Source organism: Monodelphis domestica, chromosome 3, assembly GCF_027887165.1.
Source record: "Monodelphis domestica isolate mMonDom1 chromosome 3, mMonDom1.pri, whole genome shotgun sequence".
In the NCBI taxonomy this organism is placed as follows: domain Eukaryota; kingdom Metazoa; phylum Chordata; class Mammalia; order Didelphimorphia; family Didelphidae; genus Monodelphis; species Monodelphis domestica.
Genome location: NC_077229.1, coordinates 68,952,833 through 68,977,889, shown reverse-complemented (window position 1 = coordinate 68,977,889; position 25,057 = coordinate 68,952,833). Strand labels below are relative to the sequence as shown.

Sequence of the window (25,057 nt, the reverse complement as noted above, 5' to 3'; positions counted from 1 at the left end):
TGTTATATGCACTCAGGGATATAAATGTTCCTCTGAGCACTCCTTTGGTTGCATTCCACTGATTTTGATATGTTGTTACTCCATTGTCATTCTCTTCAATGAAGTCTGGACTTGTTTCTTTGATTTGTTCTTTGACCCACCACTTTTGAAGAATTAGATTATTTAGTTTCCAATTAATTTTAAATCTGCCTTTCAATAAGCCCTTATTATTTTTTATTGAAATAGGGTCTGAAATTGCATTCCTTCTGCTTTTCTACATTTGTTTGCAATGTTTTTATGCCTTAGTGTACATGGTCAGTGATTGTATATGTGCTATGTGCTATTGAAATGTTGCTATATTCCTTTTTCCCTATTTAATTTTCTCCAGATATCTATAAGCTCTAATTTTCAAACATTTCATTGATTTTCCTTACTTCCTTCTTATTTATTTTTTGGTTTGATTTATCTAGTTCTGAAAAGAGAAGGTCAAATTCCCCCACTTGTATGGTTTTTGCTTCTATTTCCTCCTTTATCTCCTTTAGAAATCTGAATGCTATACCATTTGGTGCATATATGTTGAGAACTGATATTTCTTTATTTCTTCTGCATTTCATCAGAATGTAATTACCTTCCTTTCCTCTTTTAATGCAATCTATTTTTGATTTAGCTTTGTCTGAAATCATAATTGTTACTCTTGTCTTATTTGTCTCAGTTGTAGCCAAGTAAATTCTACTGTACCCTCTTACCTTTAACCTGTATATGTCTACCTGCTTCAAGTGTGTTTCTTATAGAGAACATAAGGTAGGATTATGGCTTTTAATCCATCGTGTTTTCTACTTCCATTTTATTGGTGAGTTCATCCCATTCACATTCATGGTTATGATTACTGTCTGTCTATATATTCCCCTCCATTTTCATTTCCTCCATCGATTGTGCCTTTTCTCTTATCCTTCTTTCCCTCCCCTCCAACATATCTCTTTTAGTCAGTTTCCCCCCATTGGAACCTCCCTATTATTACTTCCCTTCCCACCCACTTCCCTCTTGTTATTCTCCTCTTCCTATAGTGCCTTTTAAATGACCCCAGAACCTCTCTCTCTCTTGTATTGCTCCCCTCCCCACCAGTGCATTTATTACCCTTCTACTTCTCTATAGGGAAGGAAACCATTCTCTTCCCCAGTGGATCTGATTGTTCTTCCCTCTCTGAGTCAATTCCAATGAGGGTAAATTTAACTATTAGCTGTCACCAAACTCTTCAGCCCTTCCATTATATTGATCTTCTCCCCTCCTCCCCCGTGTGCTTCTTCTTGAACTTTGTGTTTACCAATTTTTTTCTCCATTCCCATTACTCTTAGTATTAACCTCTTTTTTACTAGTTTTTTAATATGTTTTGATATATAATCCTATACACTGTACCTTCTAAGTATACTTCTTTTTTCCCATTTATGTATTTATTTATTTAGTCAATTTAGAACATTATTCCTTGGTTACAAAAATCATATTCTTTCTTTCCCTTCCCTCCCCTCACCCTTACCGTAACTGACACACAGTTCCAATGGGTAGTACATTTGTCCTTGATCAAAACTTATTTCCATGTTGTTGATGTTTGCATTAGGATTTTCATTTAGAGTCTATATCCCAAATCATATCCCCTCAACCCATGTAATCAAGCAGTTGTTTTACTTCTGCATTTCTACTCCCACAGTTATTCCTTTGAATATGGATAGTGTTCATTCTTGTAAATCCCTCCAAGATGTTTAGGATCACTGCATTGCCACTAATGGAGAAGTCCATTACATTTGATTGTATTATACCACAGTGTATCAGTCTCTGTGGACAATGTTCTCCTGGTTCTGCTACTTTCACTTTGCATCAATTCCTGGAGATCATTCCAGTTCCCTTGGAATTCCTCCAGTTTATTATACCTTTGAGCACTATGCTACTCCATCACCAACATATACCAGAATTTGTTCAGCCATTCCCCAATTGAAGGGAAACACCTCATTTTCCAATTATTTGCCACCACAAAGAATGTAGCTAGGAATATTCCTGTAGAGGTCTTTTTCCTTACCATCTCTTTGGAGTACCAACCTAGCAGTGCAATGGCTGGCTCAAAGGGCAGACAGTCTTTTAGCACCCTTTGAGCATAGTTCCAAATTGCCCTCCAGAATGGTTGGATCAATTCGCAACTCTACCAGCAGTTCATTTATGTTCTGACTTTGTCATATCCTCTCAAGCATTCATTACTTTCCATTGCTGTCATGTTAGCCAATATGCTAGTTGTGAGGTGATACCTCAGAGATGTTTTGATTTGCATCAATATGATTATAAGAGATTTAGAGCACTTTTTCATGTGTTTATTAATAGTTTTGATTCCTTTAACTGGAAATTACCTATTCATGTCCCTTGCCCATTTATCAATTGGAGAATGGATTGATTTTTTGTAAAATTGATTTAGCTAACTCTTTATAAATTTGAGTAATTAGACCTTTGCCAAAGGTTTTTGTTAGGAAGATTGTTTCCCAATTTGTTGCTTCTCTTCTAATTTTGGTTGCATTGGTTTTGTTTGTTCAAAACCTTTTTAATTTGATGTAATAAAAATTATTTATTTTACATTTTGTGATTTTTTTCTAACTCTTGCTTGGTTTTAATATCTTTCCTTTCCAATAGATCTGAAATGTATGCTATTCTGTATTCACCTAAATTACTTATAGTTGCCTTCTTTAAATTCAAGTTATTTACCGATTCTGAGTTTATCTTGGTGGAGGGTGTGAGATGTTGATCCAAACATAATCTCTCCCATACTGTCTTCCAATTTTCCTGTAGTTTTTATCAAGTAGTGGGTTTTAGTCCCCAAAGCTGGGATCTTTGGGTTTATCATAGACTCTTTTTCTGAGGTTACTTACCCCATGATTTTTCTGGATATCCTTAATCTTTTGTTCTTCCAAATGAACTTTGTTATGGTTTTTTATAATTAAGTAAAAAAAAAGTTTTTTGTTAGTTCAATGGGTATGGCACTAAATAAGTAAATTAATTTGGTTAGGATGGTCATTTTCATTATGTTAGCTCATCCTACCCATGAGCAATCCGTGTTTTTTAATCATTTAGATCTAGTTTTAATTATGTGGAGAGTGTTTTGTAATTGTGTTCATATAGTTCCTGTTTTTGTCTAGGAAGATAGATTCCTAAATATTTTATATTGACTAGGATGATTTTAAATGGAATTTCTCTTTCTAATTCTTGCTGTGGAGACATGTTGGAAATATATAGAAATGCTGATGACTTATGTGGGTTTATTTTGTGTCCTGTAACTTTGCTAAAGTTGTTGATTATTTCAACTAGCTTTTTATTTGATTCTTTAGGATTTTTTAAATAGACCATCATATCAACGGCAAATAGTGACAGCTTGGTCTCCTCGTTGCCTATTTTAATACCTTCAGTTTCTTTTACTTTAATTGCTACTGTTATTTTTTCTAGTACAATGTTAAATAATTGAGGTGATAAAGGGCATCCTTGTTTAACTCCTGGTCTTATTGGGAAGGTTTTTGGTTTATCCCCATTACAGATTATGTTTATTTGTTGATGGTTTAAGATATATACTGTTTATTATTTTAGGAAAGGCCCTTCTATTCCTATGTTTTCTAGTATTTTCAATAGGAATGAGTGTTGTATTTTGACAAAGCCTTTTTCTCCATCCATTGAAATAATCATGTGATTTTTGTTGGTTTTCTTGTTAATATGGTCAATTATGTGGATGGTTTTCCTAATATTGAACCATCTTTGCATTCCAGGTATAAATCTTAACTGGTTATAGTGAATAACTCGTGATCAATTGCTGGAGTCTTTTTGCTTGTATCCTATTTAAGATTTTTGCATCTATATTCATTAAGGAGATTTTAGTCTGTAGTTTTCCTTCTCTGTTTTTGATCTGCCTGGCTTTGGAATCAGTACCATATTTCTGTCATAAAAAGAATTTCGTAGAATTCCTTCTTTGTTTATTTTGTGAAATAGTTTGTCTAATATTGGGATTAGTTGTTCTTTGAATGTTTGATAGAATTTGTTTGGGAATCCATCTGCTCCTGGGGATTTTTTCTTAGGGAATTCTTTGATAGCTTGTTCAATTGCTTTTTTTGATATGGGTTTTTTTTTTAGGTAGTCTATTCATCTGTTAGTCTAGGCAATTTATATTTTTGTAAATATTAATCCATGTCACCTAGATTGCCATATAATTGGGCATAATAAATTTTAATGATTGCCTTAATATCCTTTTTATTAGATGTGATGTCTCCCTTTCCCTCTTGTCAATTTTGTTTTAGTCTTTCGTTTTTAAAATTAGATTGACCAGTACTTTGTTTATTTTATTTCTTTTTTCAAAGTACCAGCTTCTAGTTTTATTTATTAAATCAATAGTTCTTTTACTTTCAATTTTATTAATTTCTCCTTTGATTTTTAGGCTCTCTAAGTTAGTCTTCATCTGAGGATTTTTAATTTGTTCCCTTTCTAGTTTTTTAATTTGTATGCCCAATTCATTGACCTCTGTCCTCCTGAATTTGTTAATATATGAACTCAAGGATATATATTTCCCCCTGAGTAATTCTTCGGCAGCATCCCGTAGATATTGAAAGGACGTGTCTTCATTGTCATTTTCTTCAGTGAATTTATTAATTGTTTCTATGATTTGTTCTTTAACTAACAGTTTTTTGAGAATTATATTGTTTAATTTCCATTTAATTTTTGATTTGCCTCTCCATGTACCTTTTACTAATTATTATTTTTATTGAATTGTGGCCTGAGAAAGTTGCATTCATTATTTCTGCTCTTTTACACTTCTTTGCAATATTTTTATGCCCTAGTACATGGTCAATCTTTAGGAATGTACCACGTGCTGCTGAAAAGAAGGTGTATTCCTTTTTGTCCCTATTTATTTTTCTCCACATGTCTACTAACTCTAATTTTTCTAAGATTTCATTCAGTTCTCTTACCTCTTCTTAATTATTTTTTGGTTTGATTTATCTAGTTCTGATAGAGGAAGTTTCAGGTCTCCCACTAATATAGTTTTTCTATTTTTTATCTTTGAGCTCCACTAGTTTTTCCTTTAGAAATTTGAATGCTCTGCCATTTGGTACATACATTTTGAGTACTGATATTTCCTCATTATCTATACTGCCTTTTATCAGGGTGTAATTAACTTCCTTATCTCTTTTAACTAGATATATTTTTTATTTGGCTTTGTCAGAGATTATGTTTGTAATTCCTGCCTTCTTTTTAACAGTTGATGGCCAATAGATTTGGCTCCATCCTCTTACTTTTATCCTATGTGTGTCTACCTTCGTCATCTGTGTTTCTTGTAGACAGCATATGGTAGGGTTTGGGATTCTAATTCACTGTGCTATTCACCTGCATTTCATGGGTGATTTCATTCCATTCACATTCAGAGTTATGATTACCAGCTGTGTATTTACCAGCATTTTGATTTCCACTCCTAGTCCTGCCTTTTATTACCTTTATACCAATATTTTGTTTTTAATCAGTCCCCCTAATTTCTTGGTTACCTGCTCTGCGCTTCTTTTCCAACTGCTTCCCCACCACCTGTGTTCAACTCTCTGAGCCTAGCACAGCTTTGCCTGCAAGGTATTCCCTCCAGACTAGCACCCTTGCCCACCCAGAGCTTCCAGCAACTGATGGAGGCTCAGTGTTCTCCTGGGGTCCTGGGATCTTCCTTTTTCCTTCCCCTTATACACAAGTGTTCTTGAATTCAGGATTTTGGGGGGTGTACCTTTTAAGTTGAGTCCAGCAGAAGGGTTCCTTGGCCCTGTCCTTTTGTTAGGTTTGGTTTTCAGTCCCCTAGGCGCATTTAGTTTTTATTCTGTGAGGAAGGGTTTTCAGAGGTCTAAAGTTTTGCTACCTCCTGTGTATTCCTGACTGCAGATCCATGAAATCTGATTGTTTATTTTTAGTAGTTGGTAGTATATTTTTGTTGGCAGTATATTTTCTGGTCTAAAAGTTCTTGAACCTGACTATACCATTCCTGGGTATTGTCATTTGGGGATTTAATGCAGGCGAAGATCTGTGGATTTTTTCAATCTCTAATTTACCCTCTTGCTTAAGAATATCAGGGAAGTTTTCTTGGATCATTTTCCTTTTGTCTTGATTTTTCTTAAATTGGGTCTCCTGGATCTGTTTCCTTGTCTGTTGTTTTATCAATGAGGTATGGTATCATATTTTCCTCAATTTGTTCCATTCTTTTGATTTTGTTTTATAGACTCTTGCTGCCTTGTGAAGTATTTTTTTCTAGTTTTTCAATGCTTATTTTTAAAGACTAAATTTAATCCCTAGTTTTTTTTTATCATACTTTTCATTTTCATCTATTTTTCTTTATAGGTCATCTTTCACTTTCTTTGCCTTGTTTTCAAGCTGATTAATTCTGGCTTTTAAGATTATTATTTTCTTGTTTCAGTTCATGTACCTGTTTCCAGATGATCTATTTTGCTTTTTAAAATTTTCCCCAAATTTTCTTCAGCCTCTCTTAATTACTTTTTGAGTTCTTTGAAAGTGTGAGTCCAATTTGCTGGAGTTCCTGAGGTTTTGCTTGATGTTCTTTTGTCCTCCTCTGTTCCATTTGTTCTTTCTTCTTTACCTGAATAGAAACTGTTGTTTCTAATTTCTTTTTTCTTTTTCACTTCTATTTTTTCCTTCTTTCTGACTCCTCATTGGCTATATTCTTGCTGCTCTGTTCATTTCCTGGGTCTGTGATTTGGGCTTCTCTGATCTTCTGATTAACTGGATGAGGCTGATGGAATTAACCTGTTGTATTAATGTTCCCTGAGAGCAGATCTTCCCCAGCTGCTAGCATAATCTGAAGGTGAAAGTGAAGCTGTGGAGGCTGAAGATAGTTATCCTTGTCCTTCTCACTTCCTTTCTGCCAACTGCCTGGTCAGAATCCTGAGCTTCCTGTAGTGGTACCAAGTTACTCTGTCATAGTTGCAGCCTTCTCCTTGGGATCCCCAGCAGCAGGATTCTTACTGCTGGTCTAACATAATAGGTGCTGAGTGGTGGAGGAGTGGTGGTGTTGGAGGTTGAGCTTTTCTGTCTCCCTGGAGTTTTTCTTCACTATCTATAGATTGGATTGATCCAGTTTAGATGATCTACAGAGCTCAATGAGCTCTGAGGTCAAGCAGGGACCCCAGATGGAGGAGTGGAAACTGAAGGCTATGACCAGGCTTCCCTCCTCTCTGCCCTTCTCCTCTAGTGCTGCCTCTCCACCAGCTGTGGTAATAACCCTGAACCTTGGGTAGCAGTGGTAGCTGGAGCCCTTGCTCTGAGATCCCAGCAACCACCTACTTCTCAGCAGAGTAGGTGGGGTAAGGGACCTGGAAATTTCCTTTTTCTATTCCTTAAACTGAGAATTCAACATCTCTGAGTACCTTTTATGTTGAATCAAGTAGGAGGGTACCCCAACTCTGTCCTGTTGTTGTATTTAGTTTTCTGACCTCCTCAAAGAGCTTTTTTTTTCATTGCTATGGATGGGTTTTCATAGAGGATTTGACTTTTGATGCTTCTAAGCCACCATCTTTATTCTTCCCCATCCCCTCACTTCCTAATTCTTTTCCTTCCCCCACAAAAGATCTATTTTCAATATTTTTGTATATGCAAATCCTTCCCCTTTTTATTTTTTATCTCCTTGAGATAGAAACCAAATAATTGCATTACTGGCTCAAAGAGTATGTACTGTTATAGGCCTTTGGACACAGACCAAGCTACTTTCTGGAATGGTCGAAACAGTTCCCACAATGAGGCATTAATGTCTCAACTTTTCCATATCCCCTCCATGTTTTGTAATTTTACTTTTCTATCATAAGAGCTAATCTCATAGGTTGTAAGGTGGTACTTCAGATTTGTTGTACTTTGCATTTCTCTAAATAATAATGATTTAGAGTATTTTTGCATGTCTAGAGTTGCATGTCTAAAGAGAGCTTCAATTACTTTGCCTGATAATTCCCTTTACATATCCTTTGACCATTCATCAATTGGGAAATGACTTGTATTATATCAGTTTTGTGAAGGGTAATTTGATAGAGATCACATGATGATTTGTATCTTCTCCACCACCTTGTCTCCACCCTCAGCTTTTACTCTTACAAATTTGAATTAGTGGAAACTGGAAAGGAGACCCTTTTCAGAAGAATTGGAAGCAAAGGTCCACCCTATTACCTCATTCCTTCTAATTCTTTTACCTAAGCTATTTTGTTTGGGAGAGGGGGGACTTTTAAATTTCATCTTTAAAACATAGTTCATTTTATCTTGCTATCTATACTCTATCCCTCAAGTGATCATAAACTGTCTACCTGTTGATAAATTTGAAAGTTAAAATTTTCCTCATAACTCTCAGTTTTTTAGCATTTCACCCTTTATATCTTACTAATTTGAAGTTCATTTCTCTAAGTCAGGCAAGATGTTGGTTCATCCCTAGTTTTTGTCAGATTAATTTTCAGATTTCTTTGAAAATTTTTTTCAAATAATGAGTTCTTACCCTTGAAGGTGGACAAACCTCTTCATTTTACATGTGAGGAAACTAAGGCCCAAAGGTAGGACATGGGAGGGTAAGGATTTGAAGCCAGGTTTTCTGACTTCAAATTCACAAGTTCTTTATAGTGCCAGAGTAATGATAATGATTGTAACAATCAACATTTGAATCAAATTTAAAGGTTAACAAAGCATTTTATCTCATTCATGTAACATTTCTGAGGCTCAGACATGGGACTCTCTTTCTCTCCTGTACAGCATCAGAGAGCTCCTACTTGAAGGTTTTCAACCTCAAATTCACCATCCTCAACCTGTTCTACACAACAGACATGGGTCAAAGGGGCTCCAGCAAATTCAACTCCATTGAGGATGTCCTGCAACCTCTGGTGAGACTCTACCTCCACTCCTCTACCTCCTCTCTCCCAAGCTTTCTTCCTCAGCCCTGGGTATCCAGGCTTGCTATTTATTTAGCCAGGCACTCAGCAGTTTCTTCCTTTCCTTTTGTTTCTAGATCAACAACTTGTTTAGAAAAAGCAGCTTTGGCCCTCACTATTTTGGATGCAGGCTGACTTTGTTAAGGTGAGAGTCATGGGAGCTGATGGTTCAAATAGTAGGAACTAGCACATTCCCATCTGACTTAGATCGTGTCCAGATTGGTTCTTCCTCCACTTCCCTGTTGTAATTCCTTCTTTCCCAAGCTGAGATGGGTAAAATATCCCAACCAACAAGCCATTAGAAAAATTCTGGGCTCCTTCTAGCCTTTTTCATGTGGAGAAAAGCTCCTTTCCCCACAACTTTTCTAAAGACAATGTTGCAACTGTTTTTACTTTTTCTTTATAGTTCCACATACATGGAATAACTTAGGAAGTACCGAGTGGTGCTTAGTAAAGGACTGCTTAGAAATTATAAACATTACCTTTCTCTAGAATTAGAGAATTGTAGATTATAAGCTAGAAGGGACTTTCAAGTTCATCTGGATTACTTTCTTCATTTACAGATGAAAAATGAAGACCCAAGGAGACTTTTCTAGAGTCAAAGATACTGTCAAATCCAGAATTTTAACACAGGCCCTTTAACTTTAAATCCAATGATCTTTCCACTATTCTAAAGAAATTACTGAAAATAATCAGACCCCATACACACTTGTAAACATAGATATGAGTGAATTCACACATCCCTGCCAATTCCACTGTGTCCGATGAGAGTGCTAGGCTTGCAAATAGGAAGACCTGAGTGCAAATTCTCTCTCAAACTCAATGAACTGATGCAGAGTGAAATGAGCAGAGCCAAGAGAACATTGTATACAGAAAGTAAACCATTGTGGAACAATTCAGTGTAATAGATTTTGCTACTAGTAGCAATTCAAGAATCCAGGACACTCTTGAAGGAGTTATGGGAAAGAATGCTAACAACATTGAGAAAAAGAACTATGGAAGTAGAAATGCCAAAGAAAAACATGGAAATTGGTATCAAGTGATAACAATTTGTACATCAAGTGACAACAATTTGTACAAACCAGTGGAATGGCTTGTTGGCTCTGGGAGGGGAGATTGAAGAAGGGAGGGAAAGAAAATGAAGCATGGAAACAGTGAAAAATATTTTAAAATAAAAATTAATTTAAGAATTCTCTCTCAGACAATTACCAGTGGTATGATTCTCAGCAAGTCACATAACTTCCTTTAGCCTCAATTTCTTCATCTTTAAAATGGGAAGGTTAGTTGTGATCTCTTCCATGTCCTTTTCAACTCTAAATCTATAATTCTTTCCAAACCTTTTTTTCAAAGTAGGCCACTTCTCTCATGAAATATTCTCTGAATAACTAAATTTCACTAACTAAACTATTGGTGTCAAACTCAAAAGGAAACAGAGGTCACTAAATTGTACATCAAAGTCCTTGTGCCCCACATATTGACTCAGAAAACCATGCAAATTTATATATTTCATCATCAACAGTTTAAGATTAGAGAGGAACTATGAACTACATTTTAGTCTGGTTCAAGTGACTATCAGGGAGGGCCATGTTTAATACTTCTTGTTTAAATCCTCAATTTCCAGGTCTATGAAGAATAGGATAGCAACAGCAGTGGATGTCGAATGTGCTTATCAGGAAGATTCCTCCGCCCCTGTCCTGGACCGAGAGAAGATTTACTGGGAGCTGAGTGAACAGACCCATGGAAAAACAAGGCTGGGACCCTACATTCTACATAAGGAAAGCCTTTATGTGGATGGTGAGTGAATTGGAACATGCACCTTTGTTTCTCTGAGTGGCTCTATTTCTAGAAATTGACCAACCTGCTCCAAATTCTCCTTTCCTTTTAGACCACCTTTGTCTCCATGGGTTTTTTTTTCTACCCCTCCTGGGAGCACTGGCTCTCAAAGTTATGGCAAACTATAAAGACATGGCGGGGGGTGGTTACTTCTAAAGATTAGAAGTGGCTTGGTTTTTCTTAGGCTCCTTAAACTAAATTTACTCCATGTATCCCTTTCAATTGAATAAGGAAGTGCCTTGAATGATGAAACATATTTCATTTTACCAACCCTATGGGTCCCAGAACCTCTCTCCATTCCTTCTTTCAGCTTTTTCCCAGATAGAGCTACCATATCAAATATTTATGTCTCTCCCTCACCCCACTTTCTCTCTCTCCCCACACCAATCACTATTTTTTCTCCTTCCTCTTTTGTCTCATTCTGCTCACTCTTCTCTTTTCTCTATCTACCCTCTTCTCTTATAATCACTTTTCTTCTGTCCTATTCTCTTCCATTATGCTCTATTCTCCTTTCACCTCATTTCATCTGTTTCCCTGAGTTCTTCTTTGCTTCCCTCCCCATTCATCTCTCCTTCTCTCCTTCCCTCTAAATTTCTTTTTTTCCTTCTCTTATTTTTCTTCTCCCTTTCCCAACTACAGGGTATACCCATCAGATACCAACCACCACCACAAACAGTAAGTTTTTAATTTCTTAATTACTTTATTTAATGGGAGATTGCAATGAAAATTTTCTTTACTTTTTGGAGAAGGGGGGGTATGGTAGGGCAGAGGAGAAAAAGTGGGTTGGGGGTTCAGAATGAGGTATTCTGTAAGATATGGCCAATGTATAGATTTTCTTTACTTATTTGCCTATGTTTTTTTCTTTTTAATTAAAAGCGTATCTAAATTGATCAAAAAGGGGAAAATACCCAATGGGACTTGGAAAACCCCTATCACCTTCTTGATCTGTATTTAGAGTCAAACCTTGTGGTCTTTGTAACCCTGGTACACAGAAGTGATCTCTCAACATTACAGGGAGACTTGTGCCCACTCCTCTATAGCCTTCATTCAGCAATGTTGGTGAATGGTTTTCATTAAAAATTTTTTTCTTTTTCCCTCCTTCAATAATTGCACTCTATCCAAAACTATCTCTTGCTTAGGCATCATTATCCTCTGGCATTATAGGTAGGAAATGAGTGATGGTTTACTTCCTCTCCTGGCAAGGTTTAATTAAGACTAAAGGACCCAAGAAGATAAAGCAGGAAATGGGAGAAGTCAGGAAAGATGTACTCCTAGGTGTTAGGTCTAACAATGAATGTAATGATCTCTTCTCACATGGACCCTGTATTCCAACAAGAGTGACAGCTATTCCAGATATAAATCTAGGTAGAATAAAAACAAAGAATAAATATAACTACCATGTAGTTAGTGACAAAGAGTTTATATACTGAGAGGGCAGTCAGGAATGGTTTAATGTAGGGGGTAGTAGGTGGAGCTGCATCTTGAGAGAAGAATGGGGGTCCTCTGAAGTGAAAGGGAGAAATGAGGGCTTTCCAAGTATAGATATACTGGTTTTATGAGAAACTGAATAAAATAGAGCATTGGCTAATTTTATTTAAAAAGCGAAAGTACTAAATTAAATGATCAGTATCAAATCTAAAATGAGTGAATCTACCACTAATACAGAGGGAATTAAGGCAATTATAGGAGTTGTTTTACCCAATTATATGAGAAAAGTTACAATCTAGTTGGATTAATGAATATTTACAAAAATGTAAATTGCTGAGATTAACAAATGAATGAAATAGAATATTTAAATGACACCATCTTGGAAAAAATAAATTGAACAAACCATCAAAGAAGTCTTTTAGGAAAAAAAAACCCAGGGTTAGATGAATTGACAAGGGAATTCTCTTAAAACATTTAAAGAGTAATAAATCCCAATATTGTGTAAAGTATTTGGCAAATTAGGCAAAGAAGGAATCTTAATGAATACTTTTTATGACAAAAATATGGTGCTCATTCCTAAGTCCGGAAGATGAAATATAGAGAATGTAAAGTACAAATTAATTTCCTTAATATGAATATTGAGGTAAAATTTTAAATCAAATATATACTAGCAAAGAGACTACACCAATATAACACAAGGATCATTCACTATGGCCAGATAGAATTTATGCCAGGAATGCAAGGTTGCTTAAAAATTAGGAAAACTATCAGTATAATTGACTATATCAATAACAAAAGTAACAAAAGTCACAGGATTATCTCAATAGATAATGAGACAAAATGCAAAACTCGATCCTATTAAAAAACACTGGAAAGCATAGGAATTAATGGGCATTTCCCCAAAATTAAAAGTAATATCTACCTAAAGCCATCATCAAGGATCATCTATGATGGAGATAAGTTAGAAGGCTTTCCAAGAAGATTAAGACTGAAGCAAGGATGCCCATTATCATCATTACTATTCAACGTAGTACTAGAAATGTTAGCTTTTTATTAAGAGAAGAAAAGAAATTGAAGAACGGAAAGTAGGCAGAGGTTTCTTTTAAAAAATTATATTCTATTCTAAATTCTCTATTTGCCCATTGAAAAGATAAAAAATGTGATACCCATTATCCATATGAAGTCATGCAAAATATATTTCAACATTATATTATTATATTCAGCATTCAAGCATAAAAAAGAAACATAAAATATCTGCTTCAGTCTGCACTCAGAATTCAACAGGCCTCTCTCTGGAGTGGGATAGTACTTGTGGAGGGCTTTAAAAGCTAGAGAAGGGGGACAGCTATGTGACTCCATGGATAGAGGGCCAGATTGGAGATAGGTGATCCTGTGTTCAAATTTGACTGCAGATACTTTCTAGTTGTGTGACTCTGGGCTTCACTGGGCAAATTACTTAATCCCAGTTGGCTAGCCTTTGCCACTCTTCTGCGACCAATATTTTCTACTGATTCTAAGTCAGAAGGTAGGGGGTTCAGAAAAATCAAACAAACTAAAGAGAATGTTTTAAAATTTAAACATGTGAAGTATGTTCTTTCCTTTTCTAAGGCAAATTTCTAAGTCCATGAGGACTCAATGTATAAAGTCTTCTGATAGAATGTAAACTCTTTGAGGTCAAGTAATGTTTTATTTTTGTCTCCCTGTCTTCAATACCTAGAGCAATGCCTGGCTTAGTGTAGGCGTTTAATAAATGTTTGTTGATTGATTTAAAAATGAGATAAAATTTGTAAAGTACTTTGTAAATATGAAAGTGCTAGATACCTTCATTGATATGAAAAAAGTGCTTATCATTCAACTTCTGATTTGATCTGGTATCTATCTTGGGACCACTTTTCTAGTTTCCAAGTCTAGAGTAATCTATTCTTCTTGACCTTGAGAAGCAATGTTGGTACTGGGGGAATAAGGGGTTGGAAGTGGAGAATAAGAGCTTTCCCCCCTGGTAGGAAGGTGCTATTATTATGCTCATTTTACAATTGAGCAAATGGAGGCAGAGGTGAAGTGCCTTGCCCCAGGGTCAAACAGCTAGTAATTGTTTGAGATATAGGAGAGACTCAGAGTCAGATCAGCATTAGATAACCAATGTTCCTTTGTTAGTTCTGATATTTCCCTCCTGTGTGGCCTAGATCATAGGTGTCACACAAACACCCAGAGCCTCAGTTTGCCCCTACTTCCACAGATCATTTCCAGGAAAGTATTTCCCAAACCTCTGCAGTTCTTTGTATGCATTAAATCAATCAGCCAGAATCTGTCTCCAGGTTTGTGCCAGGAGCTGTCCACGGTGCTGGAACTCTAGAGGCAAAAATCACCTAGATTCTGCCCTTGAATTTTTCTATTCTCTTGAGGGAAAGGAACAAAGTATCCATTTGCTAATATATAGAAAATACGTTCAAAGCAATTGGGTAAGGACACTAAAAAGTAAGGGAAGTGGCCTGGCATTTGAAATGAAGGAAGCCAAAAGTTCTAGGAAGCAGAAATGAGGAAGGCATACATTCTATTTAGCCTCTGTTGAACTATGGATACATGACCCAGGCTTTTGAGTTTTTGTGCTTTGTGTTCCACCCCCACCTTCAACCCTCCTGCCTCCCTCCAGCCTGGAGACCCAGTCTAGAGGCTTTCACCCTGAACTTCACCATCACCAACCTGCTGTACACAGAAGACATGGGGCAGAAGGATTCCATCAAATTCAAGTCCACTGAAAAGATTCTTCAGAATATGGTAAGGGTTGCCACTGCTTTGATTTGCAAAGTGTTTATTCTATTCAAGAAGCTTCCATTGCTCCTCATGCCTTTACCTCTAGACAATACTTAGCTCACTTCCCTTTTCTTCTCTTTTCTAGCTTGGCCCTTTGTTTGAGAACAGCAGCCTTGGTTCCAGTTATTCCAGGTGCAAACTGACTTTCCTAAGGTGAGGCCCAGCATCCTTAATGGACTCCAATTATGTAGACTTACTTAAATAAAGCCACCCCTTTCTGCCTCTTCTTATTCTTCTTCCAAGTCAGGATATCCAGTGTTCCACTCATAGCTGACCCATTCAGTCACACTGATCTCATTTCCTATTCTCAGACCATTGGATTTAAGAGTCAGAGTGAGCTTGAGTAAAAAATCTTGTCTCACAACATGAGAAAATTGGGTCCAGAAAGGCTGGGACTATATCAAGGTCACAAAGGGATTCCGTGGCAGATTTTTAATCTCATGTAAGATTTTAGGCCATACATCTGATTCTTGTTCTTTCATCTTCTTGTTCAATTCATTCAGCCAAAAGTCATTTATTTATTTGTAGTTTTAAATTTTTATATCAAATTTAATTTTAACAGACCAAAAGGAGACACTTTCATGTGTTCATTTCAGTCATAGATCAGTAGGTGGAAGTGATAATAAAAAATTATATTATCTAACATTTACATCGAGTTTGCTATTTGCTAAGGGCTATGCTTAGTTTCTTTATAATTAATATCTCATTTGGTTTCTCAGAACAGTTCTTGGATGTTGGTGCTACAAGAGGCATTCTTTTAGTGCTTTAGTAGGTTCTGACTATGTAAAATGAAAAAGAGTCCCTTTCCCCCCCAAGAAGCTTATATTCTATGGTAGGAATCCTACATTTATACTAGGTAAATTGCTGCATTTAGGATCAGTGGATCTGGGTTCAAATTCCAACCCTTGTCATCTGATGCCTGCGTGACTATGGGCAAGTCACTTCATCTCTGCTGGGCTTGGGATTCCTCCTCTGTAAAGTCAATGTATTGGATTAGGTTAGCTTGAAAGTTCCTTCCAGCTCTAGCTCTATGATAAATAAATAAAAACAATCTGATGTCAGAACATAGGTAACAACTGAGTGAGGAAATGAGGAAAGGCAAGCAAGTGTCAATGAGAGACCAAAGCTCTAGAAAGGCACTAGGTTTGGATTTATCTTTATAGGAATTAACTTTATACATCTAGGTTCCAAAAAGTGAATAATGAATGCTATGAAGCAGTTGTATCATTCAAGAATATGCTAGTGTACCAATTATCCTATTTCATATATAGCTAGCTATTTATAAAATAGGGTAATTGGTGTCAGCCCAGCAGAAACATGAAATGAAAATTTACATCATACAAATGTTTGTTGTGGGATTCATTGTTTGAACTAACAAAGAGCTACCTGCAGAGAAAATAGGTAAAGTGATTGGAAATGTTGAAGTCACCATAGGGTGTTGAGATGACTAAGGGAAGGGGGAAATCAGAGTTTTTTAAAAAGACATGGATCTTGATGGCACAAAGTTAAGAATTAATGAACAATTTTTTTAAAAAAAGCACCCAAGTACTTACTATGTGCCAAACAGAGCATGCTCGAAGCTCTAGAAGTATAGGGGAGGCAAAACATGAAAAAAAATTGGATTTCATCTGAGAGAGAGACACAGAGAGAGACAGAGAGATGCGACCATGAAAAAGTTGGGTTTCAAGACTGTGAATTGCCAAATCAGTAAAGATAATTTTGGTGTCTTGATTATAATCAAAAATAAGTGGTCACCATGGGAAAAATTCCCAAATTTGAAAATACCCAAGTCAGCTGGGTTTTATGGAGTTAAGGGAAGGGAGAGAGACAGAGTAAGAGGAAATAGTAGGAAGGGCATAGGCCGAAGGGCCTAGGTCTGAGCCTTAACAGAGATGAGTCAGTCTTTAATCACTCACCACAAGATTTGTCCCAAGCAAAACTACAGTCCAGAGACCCAGCTCCTCCAACTAACTCCAAACTCCAACTACTGTGAACTCCAACTAAAAAGACTCCACCTTGAGCTCCTTCCTTTTAAAGAACGTTTTCTCTTGTGTCACGTCCCCTAAATTTTCACATCTACCAATCACAGTAGACATTTTCCCCAGGATTGACCATACTTAATTCATATCTTCTTTTATTATCACCTTCTCTGGGTAGACTAAAACTTCATACCTCTTTTGTTAAGCTTGCCTTTCTTGAGTTGCTTGACCTTTTAGTGATTAATTTAACCTTTATAGGTACTTAGCACCCTTTTGTATTAGATCTAAAAATAGACCTAGCTTAAGGTTTTAGCTTCACTCTAAGTATGAGTTGAGGACTTTTCATTGTTCAGTAAGGAATTTTACAACTTTATTTTCCCCTAAAGTATGCCTAAGTATGGGTGGAGTAATGTTAAAATTCCCAATACATTCCTGATCAAGTACCTCCATTTGTTTCAATAAGGGAATAGCCTTAACCAAATGTTCTAAGGTAGACTCTGAGCAGTTTTAAGATTCAGAGAGAAAGACAGACAGAGACAGAGACAGAGACAGAGAGAAGAGGACTAAGAAAATACCATTGATTTTAGTCTTGGAAACAGCAGTTTTCAGTGTTTCCATGTCAGATCATTTCAGAAGTATGACTACAAGGGACTGATGAATGAATGGGTTAAGGGGAACCAGAAGTTCTGAGTGTAGATAGGCAGATCCAGCTAGATGACCTCATTCCAAAGAAATAGGGCAGGGTTAACAAAAAGGGTTAGTGAGCCAAAACCAAAATTAGAACATGTCAGCTAGTACAAAATGAGCAGAAACACATATTTGCAAGCTTGAGTTTACAGAGCACAAGTCACCCACTCAATGAATAACTAAAAATATGAATTGCCTAAAGGAGGGAGGGAATAAGCATCTACATTCACATACAATGGTATACACTTTCATCAAGAGTTTTTCATTTGATCAAATTTGAACAAATTTCAACCACCCTGTAAGAAAGGTACTAATAGTATCCCCATTTTGCAGATGGGAAAACTGAGTTAATCAAATGTTAAGTGACTCACTAGATCTGCCTGGTTATTAAGTGCTGTGTGCTGAATTTGAACTCAGGTTTTTGTGATTCTAATCCCAAAGCTTTATGCACTGGGCCATCAGTGGTCTCCTATGGAATCATTCTCCATCATTTTAAGGATCCTATCAATGCATCTTTTTCCAGACCTCTGAAGAATCTGACAGTGACTGAAGTAGGTGTCATCTGCTTCTATCAGAGTGATTCCACTGGTCCCTTCCTGGATAGAGAGAGGGTTTACTGGGAATTCAGCAATCAGACTGGGGGCATCACTAGACTGGGGCCCTATACACTCGACAGGGACAGTCTCTACCTCAATGGTGAGTAAGCCCACTCAGGACATGACTCTTGAATCTTCTCCTTGATTTTGTCCCTGTTTGGAAAATAGACATTCTGCCCAAATTCTTGCTCCATTTTCCTCTGCCCACTGTAAGGTAAGCACAGCAGAGAAGCAGGGGACCCAAAGAAACCAGGTGAATCAATTAAATCAGAACCCTCTCTGTCTCTGACTGTCTGTTTGTCTTCTCATTTCTTGCTTTCTCTAGGTTATAACCATGACTTACAATCTTCCACCTCTAGTAAGTATTCATCAACTTCATGTCTCTATCTATCTTCCTGTGACCTGGAAGAAGAAACAATTGATACTCCTACCAATCCTATTTACTCTGTTTTTTTTTTTTGAAAGGGAAGGGATAGAAGGACCCAAGGGATGGCCTGTGGTCCCTCAGAATTTTAATCCTCACATTCCATGGACTACTTATTTACCAAGCCCAGCAAGAATCCTTTCCCCCATATTCCATATTCAAACATAATTTTTCTGTGACATTCAAATAGCTTTTCCAAGGTTTTCATTCTTGATTCTCTACCCTTCAGCTCCTATCCAGACCACAATCCCTTCAAGAATTTCCTCAGCTCCTTCACTACTGACCAATTCCTCAGGTACCATCACATATTTCTGACCTGTTTCTTGGGTAGTCTTAATTGAATTGGTCCCTTGGGAAGCTGACTCTAAGATGAGGAGGTGGGAGTTGTAGAGCAAAATTGTGGTGGAGGTGGGAGTGGGGAAGTGAAAGAGCTCTTCTTATAGATGCATCATTGGGAGTCAGTTTGGTGTTTTCCTTCCAGTAAAGAATAAGCCAACCTTCATTGGGTGTCCCTGGGTAAGCTGATGGATGTCAGAATGTTTCAGTGAATAGGGCATCCATCTAAAAGTCAAAAAGAAAAAATAACCATCTGTAAGATCTAGTTTGAAATTTCTCCTTTGACACTAGCTATGGGACCTTGGGCACATCCCTGAATCCTCCCTGGACTTCAGTTTCCTCACCTGTAAGATCAAGGGGTTAGATGTTCCATTCCAGATCTAAACTGACAATCCCATGATCCTCTATACCCAACTCTCAACCATGAAGGTTTCTCTCCTTCCCATACAGCATCTGGCAGGTTTAGCCTGGAGTCTTTTACCCTGAACTTCACAATCACCAACTTGCTCTGCACAGCAGACATGGGACGGCCAGGTTCCCAAAAGTTCAACGCCACTGAAAGAGTCCTACAGCGCCTGGTGAGATTTCCCATTCTCTATCCTACCTTGCTCCTCCCTGGGACTGAAACCCCTGTCTGTCTAGGTGCTCACTCATTCTCTCTTTTCCTTTATAGCTCAGCCCCTTGCTTGAAAACAGTAGCCTTGGCTCTGACTATTCTGGATGCAGGCTGACCATGCTGAGGTGAGATGGGGCCAGGTGGTCAGGGACTCAGAAGATGTGTGGAGCAGTCCTTTCCCCTGCACTGGCCCCATGGCCACTTCTTCCCCACAAAGCCAAGAAGGCTACAGAGGCGATCTGACCTCTCTTTAGTTCAAGAAGCATTTAGCAGCTACACATCAGGTGCTAAGTAGACTGCTAGCTACTGGAAATAGAAAAACAAAACACTCTCTGACATCGAGGAGTTTATGTTCTGTTGGGATAAAGGAGGTACAATGTGTACACATGGGAGTCTGAGGAGGGAGAGAACACTGATGACTGGGAGATCTGGCAAAGGTTTTCCCTTGGTGGCATTTGAACTCACTTACTTGAAGGAAACAAAGTATTTCAAGAGGCAGCTAGTTGGTACAGTGGTGGATGGAATGCCAGACCAGGCTTCAGGTAGATGACAAGTTCAAATCTGTCCTCAGACCTTTCAAGGTATGTGACCTTGGACAAGTCACTTAACTCCTGTGTCTCAATCTCCCCATATATAAATATATAAAATGAGCTGGAAAAGGAAATGGCAAACCATTCCAGCATCTTTTACAAGAAGGCCTCAGATGGCATCATGAAGAGTCAGACATGACTGAAACAACTGACCAACAACAGCAAAAATATCCCATGAGGAATGGTCATTGTAAGCAAAATCCTGAAGAAAGGGGAATGAATTCTGAGATGCAAGAACATTTAATTGCCTAATTTGATTAGAATGTCAAGTGTATAATATGAACACCAGTTTGGCAAGGGAAGCCAGCTCGTCATGGATTTTAAAGGTCAGGCTAAGGAATTTTCATTTATTACCAGAGAGGAGAGAAAGCTACTAACAACCAAAAATCCCCTTTCCTTTCTGTCTTGGAATGACTACTAAATATTGGTTGCAAATCAGAAGATTTTGGTAAGGACTCTGCAACTGGAGTTAAGTGACTTGCCCAGGGTCACATAGCTGACACAGAATCCTGGTGTAGGACTCTTTAGAAGAAGTGATTGAAAAGTTGTATTATGTGTTGAAAAGATAATTTAAAGGTAAATAGTTGCAGTGTAGATCTCATTCACTGTTAAGCTTTCAGAGGCAGCATGGTATAGTGGGTTAGAGAACAGGACTCAAGGGTCAAGAGACCATGGGTAGCTTTGGAAAGCCAGGTCCAGAGATGGGAGGTTCAAATCTGGCCCTCAACTTCCCAGCTGTATGACCCTGGGCAAGTCACTTCACCCCAGTTTCTTAGCCCTTGTCTCTATTCTGCCTTGGAAGTGGCACTTTATTTAAGTACCACTTCTAATTCTAAGTAGCAATTCTAAGAGAGAAGAAAAGGGCTTTTGAAAAAAGAGACATGAAGAGCAGGGTTTGATTCCCACCTGGGTGACCTACTGGTTATATGATCCTGGGCAAATCATTTCATAGTCCCCAGTAATGGTAGTGTGAGGCTATACGTTTCAGAGAAGATGCTGCTCTGTATTAGTCAAGACAAATCTGCCCCCTCCTCTGCTCCAGCTCCTGAGATCAATAAAATGGCAGGTCTGGCCTCCCACTTTTTTGACAATAAGTTAGAACTCTACAAAGAAATGGATGACTTTGCAGAGCATTCATGGTGCCTTCTCACTGAAGCTGTCTTTGGCATGCCTACGTTTGCTAGATCCTTCACAGTTACCTCCAATGTGTCCTTTCCCAGGCCCATACAGAATGGGACAGCAACCGAATTCCTGTGTGGCCACTGGAAAACTCCCACCACCCCTAGCCTGGACAGGATGAAGATTTACTGGGAGCTGAGCAATCAGACCCAAGGTATCACCAGGCTGGGTGCCTATACCCTGGACAATAAGAGCCTCTATCTCGATGGTGAGTAGCCAGCTCTGACCAGGACATAGGCAGCTCCTTGACCTCTCTCGCTTGCTTCCTTCCATTCCTGTTAAGCCCTCACCTATTGAAAAAACTTTCTATGCCTCTGAGGGTGCAGCTTTGCCTCTATGGTTTTACCTGGTCTGATAGAAAGTGTTTTCCTATTAGGTGTTTAGAGTGTGAGGGGGAGCCGGTATCAGACCCCAGAAATAGGACCCTCGGTGGGTGGATAGCCTCCTGACCTAGAAACTCCGGGAATCCCTTTCACATTGCAGTGGTTAGAGGCACAACACGCTGTGATCTGAAAAATCTGTGCAAAATTTTTGGTCCTCTGTTTGTACCAGAGAAGATGTCCAATTTCCCCTTTTTCTTTTATATGGTGTTTACGTGGCCTTATCTGTATTCATGGAAAATTAATTAATGAAAATGAAAAGTAGTGAAAATATATCCCTACATTTTCAGCCTTTGTGTTTCATCTACTGCCTTCCTCATACTTTTCACAAATTTTAACTTTTGATGTATTTTAACATTAAAATATAAATTGTGTATATTGAAACATTAAAAGATAAAATATTGATATTATACCATATATAATATATTTTATGTGTTTATGAGTTTCTTGACTTTTTCTGTGTCATCTGCTTACCTTCTTGTGCTATCTGCAGCTTCCACAATACTCCCCCAAATCCCCTCTTAATTTCTTATGCCAATCCTATAATATATTGGAACCACAATTGGAAAAATAAGGAATATCGGTACTTTGTGAATCATCTCTCTTAGCCAGTGACCCATATTTTTCCAAATTATTGGGCTTCAGATGCTCTCTCTTTTTCTCTTTAATCCTTTCTTGAAATCTCAGTTCCTTGCATTCAAGGCTGTTCTCTCCCTCCCTCCCTCTCTCTCTCTCTCTCTGCAGGATACAGCTATCAGATGAATCTTTCCTCCTCCACAAGTGGTGAGTATTTTCATTCTGGGAACAAACAAAGAACACCACTTGTCTGTCCTGACCCTGTTCTGATAGCATTCTAGGAAGAAGAGGATGAACCAGCAGTGTAAAAGAGAGAGGAAGACATCATGTCTTCTGACTCCTACACTTCAGTCTTTCCCAGTTGACTCAGTGGCCAAGCCCCAATGGAGTCAGTTTTACCTGTGTCTTATACACTCAAACCTTCCATGTCATATGGGTATTTGGTCCACAATTGTTAAATATCCGATTTCTCTTGAGCTGTGGCACTAACAACTCTGACTCCAACTCCACTGTCAATTTCTTTTTCTTTTTTTTTTTTAACTTTTAGCTTCTGTCTTAGAACCAATACTATGTATTATCACTAAGTAGTAAAGGCTAGGCAATGGAGGTTAAGTGATTAGCCCAAGGTCACAATGCTAGGAAGTGTCCAAGACCAGATTTGAACCTAGGACCTCTTGTCTTTAGACGGGGCTCTCAATTTACTGAGCCACCCAGCTGGCCCCCACCACTGCCAATTTCCACAGGTATGGTCTGCCTCTGTTTTCATTCATTCTTTGGAAACTCTTGCTGCCCTTAACTGTGAGACAGAGATAAGAGATGTTCAGATCACAGATTTAGAGCTGGTAGGAGACTTTCAGATCATCTAGTCCAATTCCTGGTCTCATTTGACAGTTGAGGACACTAATGTCCAGAAAGGAACAGAGGCTCAAGGTCATATAGGTAGGAAGCAGGACGGCTGGGTTTGGAACCCAGATCTCCTTTCTCCAAATCCAATAGTCTTTCTTCTGCATTGCATTGCAAGAGATATTCCTCTGATTTATGGCTAGAGATTTCATGAAGGATTCATTAGTGAACAGATTCTGCTCAGTTTTCCTTTGAAGAAGAAATTGGAGTTTCAGCTAGGTGTCCTTAATGATGGTGATGATGATGATGATCATCATCATTGTCTATCTTTTATCTAGGATTTTAAGGTTCTCAAAGTACTTTACAGATATTATCCTTTTGGATTACACATCTGAAGCTCAGGCATGGGAGATATCTGTCCTTCCTATACAGTAGTCTGTGTTTGGTCATGATGCTGGGAGACTAGAAAGGGTGTGCAAAGTCTTGGAGATTTGTGGTTCCCTCATGGATGTGTTAAGAGGGCCAGAAAACTTCATTTTCTCCCGAAGGACAACACCTAATGGTGGTTGCTGAATGTGTTGAATGATGCACAGGCAACATCTCAGACAGAGCTCTCTCCTCTTTTTTGCAGCTGGAGGTCCCAACTTTGAGCCTTTCACACTGAAGTTCACCATCACCAACATGAGGTACACAGCAGACATGGGGGAAAGGGGCTCCAGCATATTCATCTCCACTGAGAGAGTGCTGCAGCGCCTGGTAAGACATGATCCTCTCCCATCCTTTTACTCAGCTGCCTTCTTTAGCCTGGGTATTGGGAGTTGATCTACAAGTCCCATTTCCTTCTCTCCTTTCTAGCTCAGTTCCTTGTTTGAAAAGAGCAGCCTTGGCTCTCAGGATTTTGCAAGCAAATTGACCTTACTGAGGTGAGAGCTCTGGGAGTCACTGGCCTTGCCCTCAAGCATGTATACATTGGTGGCCTCTAGAAAGATGACCTCAGCCTTTAGTGGACAGGCAGACTTTCCAGGCCTTAAATGAATTTATCCACATCCCCTTATCGATATAGTGAATTCAGACTTGAAATTTTGTCAGTTCCCCCCAAATTCTCTAAAGTAGATCCAGTGAGACCTATGGCTGTTGCCCCATTTCACCATCATTACCATTTCAGTGTTTGCTTCAGACTTCATGGGGGTGGCTGTCCATATTTCAGAAGTTGTTACCAAGCTTCTCAGACCCTCTTTCAAAAGGCTTCCAGTGACCCTTTTTCTCCTTTCCCAGGCCTATGAAGGAGGGAAGAGCAACCCTAGTTCATTTCACTTGCATCCATCGGAGAGATCCTGCCAGCCCTGTCCTAGATAGAGAAAAAATTTACTGCGAGTTGAGCTATCTGACCTGGAGCATCACCAGGCTGGGCCCCTACACATTAGAGAAGGATAGCCTCTACCTCAATGGTAAGTATCCCCATTCAGGATATGCTCCTTGAGATATCTCCTTCATTTTCAGGAAATAGCCATCCTGCCCAAAATTTTCTCTGTCTCTTCCTCTCCCCACTATAATATAAACCCACTACAGAAGCAGGGTACCTAATGAAATAAGACGAACAACCCTGACTCAGCAAGTGTATTCTCTCCCTCCCTCTTCCTCCCTCCCTCTCTCCCTCCTTCTCTCTCTCTCTCTCTCTCTCTCTCTCTCTCTCTCTCTCTCTCTCTCTCTCTCTCTCTCTCTCTGTCTCTCTCTCGGCAACTTGACTTCTCTATCTTCCCCTGCCCTGGCAGAGGAAATAGTTTATCTTTCTCCCAATATGATTCATATCATTCTCTGAAAAAGGGAAGGGACAGACTGACCTAAG

The 25,057-nt window shown here is 38.4% G+C and overlaps 1 protein-coding gene across 1 annotated transcript in view; it reads left to right on the top strand.

The window, feature by feature from the left end:
• LOC130457896 (mucin-16-like) overlaps positions 1–25,057 on the top strand; it is a 55,984-nt gene that overhangs the window by 28,533 nt on the left and 2,394 nt on the right. The window contains exons 9-24 of the mRNA XM_056820606.1: positions 8,758–8,885; positions 9,011–9,078; positions 10,555–10,727; positions 11,406–11,441; positions 14,845–14,969; positions 15,091–15,158; positions 18,195–18,367; positions 18,593–18,625; positions 18,921–18,986; positions 19,478–19,605; positions 19,701–19,768; positions 21,454–21,620; positions 22,537–22,575; positions 23,843–23,967; positions 24,067–24,134; positions 24,487–24,659. Of these exons, the coding sequence (XP_056676584.1) occupies positions 8,758–8,885; positions 9,011–9,078; positions 10,555–10,727; positions 11,406–11,441; positions 14,845–14,969; positions 15,091–15,158; positions 18,195–18,367; positions 18,593–18,625; positions 18,921–18,986; positions 19,478–19,605; positions 19,701–19,768; positions 21,454–21,620; positions 22,537–22,575; positions 23,843–23,967; positions 24,067–24,134; positions 24,487–24,659 (1,638 nt within the window). The remainder of the gene's footprint in view (positions 1–8,757; positions 8,886–9,010; positions 9,079–10,554; positions 10,728–11,405; positions 11,442–14,844; positions 14,970–15,090; positions 15,159–18,194; positions 18,368–18,592; positions 18,626–18,920; positions 18,987–19,477; positions 19,606–19,700; positions 19,769–21,453; positions 21,621–22,536; positions 22,576–23,842; positions 23,968–24,066; positions 24,135–24,486; positions 24,660–25,057) is intronic.